Genomic DNA, 10,000 nt, shown 5'->3' with positions numbered 1-10,000 from the left:
AGGAATGAGTTAATGATTTGGGCTGAACAGTAATAGAGGGTGGTATGGTCATGAAAAGGGTAGAGAGGGGGAGCTGATGGGGTATAGTATAAGGTTGTTAGAAGGGGAAGGAGTTAAGGGAGTAGGAAGAATTATGATAAAGTGCTGTGGCAAAAATGGCAAAAATTAGTTTAATGATTAGGATACATGGACAGAAAAAGGGGATGAAGGAAAAGGAAAGAAGAAAAGACCATGCAAAATTAGTTGAGGCAAGAGCTGAGGACCAAGGTGGGGCGATCCCTTACATTGTACTCCAGTTCCCCGTCTCCTAAGCCCTCCCAAGAAAACAAAGAGCAAGGGTTTGAAGGAGGTGTTACTGTATATCAACATGGTCCATGACACAAAAGAGGCTGCCCGAATCAATAAGATTCAGCATATTGCATGAAATAAAGCAAGTGCAATAATTGATAAAGCATGAGATAATGATAACAGGATGATTCATAATAAAGCAAGCCTATTATAGAAATGATTTTTCAAGAACTGTTAATACTGTAAAGTATGAAACAGATAAAAAAAAGAGAGAGAGAGAGAGAGAGAGAGAGAGAGAGAGAGAGAGAGAGAGAGAGAGAGAGAGAGAGAGAGAGAGAGAGAGAGAGAGAGAGAGAGAGAGAGAGAGAGAGAGAGAGAGAGAGAGAGTGTGTGTGTGTGTGAGAGTGTGAGAATTGAAGATGCTAACTCATGGGAAACAAAGGCTAGTTTTGAAGTAAAGGTCTTGTGAACCAGTTATGAGACAATCATATAATGAAAAAAAAATCTCTTGTACTATTAATACAGAACAAGTGTATTACGTTCTTTATCCTTTTTGGTTATACATTTTTTTGTAAGATATAGTAATTCATATGAAACATTTTTCTTTACCCATTCCATTCAATTGTTCCATTATTACAGAGTAATTAATATAATATGGTTATTTACTTTTAATTCTCAAAATTTCTCACAAATCCTTGTTTATTCTGCACAGTATTAGAAAAATTAACACCATCAATTTGCTTTCATTCATTCAACTGTCCTTTAATGATTATTCTAGGGTAATGTTAAAAATGTGAACATATGTGATTCACATTTATGTATCTGCTTATCAGATATTTTCATTAGCAATTCAACTGTTCATTTGTCTATCCTCAATATGAAAATGTGGTATATCAGTATGTACTTACAGAATAGATAAAGGTACTAAAATAAACAGCCTATTTGACTTTTAGTGATGATCTTGAATACGTATCTAATAGAAAAATGATGAACTGATATCAAAAGTATGTTTAATTTTATTGATAGTACCTCGTCCAAATATAATTCAAAAACAATATATTCTCAATATATATACTTGAATTTAAGAACTTCAGATGTTTCCTTATACACGGCAACAAGACAATCTGAAGGTCTCTGTCATCAATTTCTATTTTTAGGTCCCTGAATCAAACAATGATAAAGTGGTATAACAGATTTTACTAAAAAAACAAGTAATAATATATTCAGCTTTCCCTATATTAGTCAGAGTAGCATTTAACACACATTTTCACACTAAAGTGTCTTCATTTCTAATATATTCACCAATATCAGCTTGGTGGAAACATATAATATCCATTGGGTTGGCATGTCTGCATTCTGACGTTGATTTTGCTGCAACACCAAATCCCTGTAAGGGAAAGAAAACATAAAATCAATTATATCTGAATATATATAAGCATACTTAAAATCACATACATACATATAAAAACAAATACAGGTAAAGTAATATACAGACACAGACATATACATATACACACATACATATATACATACATACATACATACATACATATGTACATACCACACTCTACAGAAGTATATATCTATGATTATGTTCAGGTATTTCTATGCATTTATTGATTAATTATTTACCTTTAACCATAAAATTAAGACTTGTGTTTTCCTGCCCTACAAAAGAGTCAATTTGACTGATAAGTGTGATATAGCAATACCACATATACTAGTCTGCATTGTAAGTACTTACCATAGGGATGTCATTATGAGTATAAACAACAACACCAGCATATTTGGGTGTGTTGTCAGATATACGGAAAAGGCCTGATTTGTAGATGTGGTTGCCATACATGAAGTTCTGTTCTGAGGCTTCTTTCACCCAAACTTTGTGCTGAAAATTAAAAACAAAATCAGACATGTTTATTTTGTGTGTGTATGTGTGTATGTGTGTGCGTGTGTGCATGCGTGCGTGTGAGTGTGAGTGTGAGTGTGAGTGTGAGTGTGAGTGTGAGTGTGAGTGTGAGTGTGAGTGTGAGTGTGAGTGTGAGTGTGAGTGTGTGTGTGAGTGTGTGTGTGTGTGTGTGTGTGTGTGTGTGTGTGTGTGTGTGTGTGTGTGTGTGTGTGTGTGTGTGTGTGTGTGTGTGTGTGTGTGTGTGTGTGTGTGTTATATTACTTAGTATTATAAAATAAGCATATGAGGAAAATATTTCCACAACACATGTCAGAAAAATAAAGTCTTTTGGAGGAAAAAATACCTGGCAGTATGGACTAAGGAATTCCAAAGCTGTGATGTTCAAAAGAAATTTTTTTCCTTTGGTTATCTTGCCAAAGCACACCCCCATGGAAACAAGATTTTCTCGAGGCAAGAGGGCAGCAACCTTCATGATGTCCTCTTTGACATAATACACACGACCTTTGTGTAGACGGAAACAGTAGAGGCCATCTGAACGGTCAAGTAGGGATTTGATGTTGGAACCAATGCTGTGGAAAAAAAAAATCCAGATATTAATATATGTTTCCCTAGATAAAATAATCTAATTACATGCTATGAGCTTTCAGATGCTTTTAAACAAATAACCTACAAATAACAAGACATCTGAATCCATGCTTCGATAATGCTGGACATTAGTAATAACATCAGGAAACTGATCAATTCTGTGATTCACAAAAAAATTGGAATAAACCTAAGTCAAAACAATAACAAATATCTGATGGCAAAAATTCATGTCATGTCCACTGATTTTAGTTTACAAACTTTGTTTACATATAGATGGCACCAGAAGAGCTTGGTAACCAAGGAAGTGCTTTCTCCATACAGTAAGAATAAAAGTAGATACAAAATATATGCACAGTAGAAGTGCAAAATATACTCTTCATGACAAATGACAGGTTACAGATGATGATAATGCTAATAAAAATATAATAATGATAACATTAATTATAATAATAATAATAATAATAACAATGATAACAATAACAATGATAATGATAATGATAATGATAATGATAATGATAATGATAATGATAATGATGATGATGATGATGATGATGATGATGATGATGATGATGATGATGATGATGATGATGATGATGATGATGATGATGATGATGATGATGATGATGATGATGATAATGATAATAATAATAATAATAAAAATTAAAACAACAACAAAAACAGTAATGATCCTAACAGCATTAGAAAAAAAGAGAAATATCAAGGTAAGATCGTATCAGGTGGGGTCAGGTAGACCTACTTACTGACTACTCGGTGACTAAATGCTTGTAGAGGTATCTATGTGTAAACAAACTTCACAAAAACAAGACTATAGTAACCAGTACATTTTCTTTGAACCAATAAGTTAACTATACCTAATCAAATCCATATCAAGAGTAGGGGATGATTTAAAGCATTTAAAAGTAATAATGCGTCAACCTATTAATAATAAAAGACCCTTCCAGGACTGGTTTCTGAATGTCCCATCCTAAAACTAATTGTTTAATGATAACATACATTGTAAGGACAGAACTGAAATGTATATATAGTTATTTACAATATGTGTCCCATATATATATATATATATATATACAGCAAATAACTATTTAGTTATAACATAAACCAGTTTTAAAGCTACAAATAACTTAACAGTCTATTTTGTTCAGGGATCCCATTATGGAGCAGTTGTGAAGGAAGTGAAATGAAAATCCCTGTCTAGAGAGCCACTGTGTTAGTCTTTCACATCAACAAGAGAGGGAAAGACGATGCCTAAACATAAACTGTAGTTTAAGTGATTGTCTAAATGGTGGTTATTGTATCATTTTAGGTAGAATTGGGTTTTGGTACCAAGAGTGACACACCCTCCAGCGATAAAGTTCCAAAACCAGGGTATCATGCAAACCCAAAAATTCAAACAATTCAAACCTAACCTTTCCTATCTTCTATATTTTCCCTAGACAGGAGGCTCAAGCCCCTGTAACCCCCATTAGAGAAAATGCAACATGAAGAACTCTGGCTGTGTGAGGGTAGTGTGGACTTAGTCTCTATGCAACAGATATAGATATCTATAGATATCATTTCATGGTACACATGAGGCCAGAGCAGCTGTACCTGTGTTGTAAATTCTTAATCTCAATAAGATAGTAGTGTCCATTTCCCTCTATCTCTGTAGAAACAATTAATATATATTACAGCTAACAAAGATACCTCAATAAAATTTTAAAGATTATCTAGACAAATGTACATTTGATCAAGGAATGCAATCGCACGCACTCCAACACCCTAAAGACATTTGTTTCCATCTAACTTCAGTTTCTGTCAGCCCATAATCATGTCTCTCGTACATTAACGGTTACACTAATAATGATATATGTTATTGGAAAGAAAATTGTCATATTTTCTATTTTTGTTGAAATGTGGGATATTTGGGTAGCTGGCACGACTGCATGATGTATAATATTTAATAAAATCGGTGGACTGAGTTTACTTTAGTGTTTTCTTTCTTGAAAATTTTCAGTCGATTTGCGATGACATTCATCGAATATCTTTGATGCGTAATACACCCAGTTTATTGAAAAAAAGTAGCTGAAAATCATAATCAACAGGTACAGACCACGGGATGAACATATTTTTAAAAATTAATTTTACCTGTACTTATTGCCCTTATAATGTATTATACATCCTACATGAAACACTTACTATTTTGACAGCTTAGTGAACACCAGAGCCGTTTCATCATCTGATAAAGTCCTCATTTTGACCTAATAAATTACACTAATGCGGCTTCCGAGTTCACGCGTCTACTGTCGTCTGGATGTAAACAAACACACGTGGGATATGAACACAAAGAGGCTCGTTGGCTAGCTATTTACGTCTTATTTTATCTGTGTGGGTGTTGTTTTGTCTTTATCTTGATATATTTATTATTTGCCACCTTTCTCAAATTATTGGCTATAGTTAATTGTGATACTATGAGTCTAGGTACGTGATTTCAACGGGATATGATTTTCAAAATGAGTTTGTGAAAAAAAAGATAACTGCACAAAGCGCAGTTCTCTCTTCTTTCTCTCTCTCTCTCTCTCTCTCTCTCTCTCTCTCTCTCTCTCTCTCTCTCTCTCTCTCTCTCTCTCTCTCTCTCTCTCTCTCTCTCTCTCTCTCTCTCTCTCTCTCTCTCTCTCTCTCTCTCTCTCTCTCTCTCTCTCTCTCTCTCTCTCTCTCTCTCTCTCTCTCTCTCTCTCTCTCTCTCTCTCTCTCTCTCTCTCTCTCTCTCTCTCTCTCTCTCTCTCTCTCTCTCTCTCTCTCTCTCTCTCTCTCTCTCTCTCTCTCTCTCTCTCTCTCTCTCTCTCTCTCTCTCTCTCTCCTACACACACACACTCACAGACACACACACACACACACACACAGACACACACACACACACACACACACACACACACACACACACACACACACACATATATATATATATATATATATATATTTATATATATACATATATATATACATACATATATACATACATATATATACATATTTATATTCATACATATGTTTGTGTGTGTCTGTGTGTGTGAGTGTGTAAATATACATGCATATACATATATATATATATATATATATAGATAGAGAGAGAGAGAGAGAGAGAGAGAGAGAGAGAGAGATTTATATATATACGTATATATACAGATTTATATATTTATATACATATATACATATGTGTTTATATATATATATGTGTGTGTGTGTGTGTGTGTGTGTGTGTGTGTGTGTGTGCGTGCGTGTGTGTGTGTGTGTGTATATATATGTATGTATATATATATACATGCGTTAGTCCAGTGGTTAGAGCGCTGGGTTCCGACCCTCATGGTCCCGAGTTCAATTCCCCGTCGCGGCAGTCGTAAAAATGCCTGCGCTCTGATTGCTAATTCGAACCCGAGAAAACGACATATCGCCTGGAGAAGTCAAACGCAGGTGTCATAGGCACAAGTGTTAGCATGCCGAACTGCGGTTGATTAGGAAGGACATCCAGTAAAGCAAGGTCGATACTGCCATATTACCTCTCAATAGTGAATTGAGAGAGATCTATGTCCTGCAGTGGAATAAACGGCACACACACACACACACATACATACATACATACAAGCATACATACATATATATATATATATGTGTGTGTGTGTGTGTGTGTGTGTATACACATCTATATATATACATATACACAAATATATGTACGTATGTATATGTATATATATATACATGTGTGTGTGTGTCTGCGTTAGTGTGTGTGTGTGTGTGTGTGTGTGTGTGTGTGTGTGTGTGTGTGTGTGTGTGTGTGTGTGTGTGTGTGTGTGTGTGTTTTGAACCGGTTCTCGTCGCCTCCCCCTTCTCCCTCCTTCCCCACCACCAGAAAAAAAATATGACTTCATAACCAAGCATTCGTGCAAGAAGTAATCGATTGCGCCCACAACTAGTACACGGTAAAAGGAGATAGGCAGATCGTATGACAGATGGCAACAGATGGACGAACGGAGCAGAAAGAAAACGAGAATCCAGAAAAGAAAACGGGGAGACGATATCTAGGGATATATAAGGTCAGTCAATGGGTCTGGACGAGAAGGGTGCTAAGTAGGAAAGAATGAAAGGTGTTTAAAGAAGAATAGATTTGGAATGTGATATCGCACAGATAAATAAATAAATGAAGAGCCATCTCCCTAAAATCTTAGAAGGTTCTGCTATATTTCTCTCTCTCTCTCTCTCTCTCTCTCTCTCTCTCTCTCTCTCTCTCTCTCTCTCTCTCTCTCTCTCTCTCTCTCTCTCTCTCTCTCTCTCTCTCTCTCTCTCTCAAAACCGTCATAACCGTGAAGCTTTCACTTAGTCGATCCTCAGTGCTTGAAGAGTGAAGTCGAGTCTGCTTTGTCTTTGACCTTTGCTCAAACGATGTTATCGGTCAGGTGATTTAGGGTCACAGGCTTTAGTATCTAAAAAAAGTTACACACAAGCATACACATACACACACACACACACACACACACACACACACACACACACACATACACACACAGAATTCATATCGATAGACGTAAACACATCAAAAGATATCAACAGAAACAAATATTGGCATAAAGAGAGAAATAAAAGAACTAGGAAGGAAAAGGACAATGATCTCTCTAACCTATTATGCACAAAAATTTAGAAAAACAAAAATTGAAGTTAATGAAGCTTTGTACGTGCGATTCTCCATTGCCAAAAAGGAAACAGAAGCTGGCAAAATGTACGCCTTCTCTGACATATACGTACAGTTACAAAAAATAATTAATGTAAGAAAAAAGCGACTGTGGCTGTATCGACGATCATGACGGTACAGTAAATGAATTGATAAGATATTCCATAGCTAATAATATCCACGGGAATGTACCTTGATTGCTTCAATGATAAAGCAGATTGAGGAAAATACGTGCACAAATAATTTTTAGGAAAAAAATATTTGTGAGGAGATATTTATTCTGTTGATCCATAACGTAACAGCAACAAAGAGCAACTTAAACAAGTGGAATTCGATGCTATTATAGTCATCATTTGGAGTGGATATCAAGCCATCTCTGAAGTTCACTGTGATGATAATCATAGTATTAATGAGGAAAATAATAACAATAGCACATATCGCAATAAAAATAATATTTCCACATTACATATTTTTTAATATGGATTTATTCACTCTCATTCATTTTTTGTTTTGTTTTTTCCTTCGACGTCTCTTGAGAAACTGGAGTTTAATTTCAGGTGTGCCGAAGAAGGATATTTAAGAGAGCATGGGAGAAAGATATGTAAACTGTAAGTGAGAAAGGCTAATATAGCATGGCATCCAAGAAGAGGTGTTTGCCGTCCTGTAAACAATACAGAACAAGGCCGGATGGTACACTTCACACCTCTGTCCCCAGCAGCTGCATTTCCTCTTTGAGCAGACGCAAGTGCTCTTTTCTGCTTTCTCTTATGGCACTTCGACGTAAGTAAGCATCCGCCTTCGAAGGGAGCCGCCGTATAAAAGGACAAGTTTCGTTAGAGAGAAAATGAGACGGTAGACAGACCAAGCCACACAGAATCCAGCTCCACCACCTCGTCCTCGATTCCGGGGACACGGAGAATCTCTTGGGGGTCTCACATCTACCTTCAGTAGTAAACCCTACAAGCTAAGACCCCTTTCATTCACCTGCACTAAAACCACTCTCTCTCATTGCTGGCAAGCGGTGCTCAAGAAACCCTCTCGTCGATACGTCCTTTCCACTTTGAGACATGTGGGAGAATTATGAGGCTAAAAGGCAGAGATATAACCGGCGTACATAAGCTAAACTGAAGGACAAAGGAGGAAAGCAGGAAGGAACTCACAATCAAGCTCCTCCATATAAAAATTAGTGTGAGAGGACGTCGTCAGGGACCTAGGGGCGACGTCAGGGACCTAAGGTAAAATCGTCGAAGAAGAGGTAGACTTCTCACGCAGACGGATCAGGGGGGGAAGATGTCCTCGTCGCATTCCTTGAGAGGAAACTCCTCTCCGAGGATCCTCATCTACCTCTGCCTACTGATGTATTCCTCGAAGTTATCCGTCTGTACGTCAAATTTAAATCCTCCTATGAAGGATTCATCGACTCTCAGAGTTTCGCGTAATCTTGGGTTCTACGTTATTATCTTTCTTCCGCGGGTGTCTTCATTTTATCCACCTCCTTAGGCTTCAAGATAAAATTCAGGACGATTTCGAAATCGCTGACCCATATTTCAGCATTTTTTTTATGTGTGTGGTATTTTTTCTGCTAAATTATACCATTTATATTATTGTCTATTACGGAGAAAGATTTCGAAACAGGAATACGTTGCCCCTTGTTTTCCTCCCTATTCCTTCAATAGTGCAAATCAATCCTTATAACAGAAAGAAGTTGCAGTGGTGCAACAACTCTGATAATTGGTCGACGATCTCTACCACATTAAAAGCTCAACTAAATAGGATGGCCCTTTCAGTATCGTTTAATAATAGTTTACAAATTTATATTTCTTCCCTACAACATTTATAACATTTATGTAAGCTCCAGTACATGCTAAGTGCACTTACCGGTTATCGAACACATAGCGTCTATACCGAACACGCCTTAACGAATATTATTGATCTGTCTGGTGCATTATTGAGAACGATTTGTTATATCTTCTGTTGATGTTGTTTATTTTGCAAGTGCAAGGGGCGAGAAGGAAAGTAAAGTTTTCATCAGGTTCTGGAATTCCCTTTTTTCATTTCATTGTTAGCTCTGGTTAGTAAATACACGACCTCCGACCACTGGTCATGATAAAATGCCAGACTCCTTCACTGGCAACTGCATTACTAACAGCACACTTTAAACCGCGTGGCTGTGACTCCTTTCTCCACACTAAAACAAGAATATACCTGAGATTAGTAAGCACTAAATGGACTTTGGTGTTTCTCTCATTCGTCACTTGGTTTGATTATTGCTTATTTATAGGTATCTTTCGAAAGTCGACTTGATAGTTCGTGCCATGGCTTCTTTAAGTCACAAGAGCGGTGAATAAGGCTTCCAGGGTGGCATACACATCCCAAAGATTTTATTTTTCACTTGATGTACTCTTTAGTCACACACACACACACACACGTACGCATATGTACATATATATACATATATATAAATACATGTACATACATGTACATATATGTACATATGTATA

At 36.6% G+C, this 10,000-nt stretch overlaps 1 protein-coding gene across 1 annotated transcript; it reads right to left on the bottom strand.

Annotated features, from left to right (window-relative positions):
• Positions 1-1,467: 1,467 nt before the first annotated feature.
• LOC125041432 (60S ribosome subunit biogenesis protein NIP7 homolog) lies at positions 1,468-5,104 on the bottom strand. The gene is made up of 4 exons (XM_047636388.1): positions 4,976-5,104; positions 2,538-2,763; positions 2,033-2,173; positions 1,468-1,675 (listed from the first exon to the last, which is right to left on the bottom strand). Exons 1-4 carry the CDS (start codon positions 5,029-5,031, stop codon positions 1,556-1,558), a joined length of 543 nt encoding a protein of 180 aa, XP_047492344.1. The 5' UTR covers positions 5,032-5,104; the 3' UTR covers positions 1,468-1,555.
• Positions 5,105-10,000: the final 4,896 nt, after the last annotated feature.

The sequence above is a fragment of the Penaeus chinensis genome, chromosome 30 (genome assembly GCF_019202785.1).
Source record: "Penaeus chinensis breed Huanghai No. 1 chromosome 30, ASM1920278v2, whole genome shotgun sequence".
Lineage (NCBI taxonomy): Eukaryota > Metazoa > Arthropoda > Malacostraca > Decapoda > Penaeidae > Penaeus > Penaeus chinensis.
This window is presented reverse-complemented; position numbering and strand designations above follow the sequence as displayed.

Excerpts from the sequence above, each read along its gene's own strand:
- LOC125041432 (XM_047636388.1), bottom strand. The coding sequence starts at position 5,031 with ATGAGGACTTTATCAGATGATGAAACGGCTCTGGTGTTCACTAAGCTG. Across the intron at positions 2,764-4,975 it reads TTCACTAAGCTGTCAAAATA|CATTGGTTCCAACATCAAAT; the intron begins GTAAGTGTTTCA and ends TTTTTTCCACAG. Across the intron at positions 2,174-2,537 it reads TCCTTAGTCCATACTGCCAG|CACAAAGTTTGGGTGAAAGA; the intron begins GTATTTTTTCCT and ends TTTAATTTTCAG.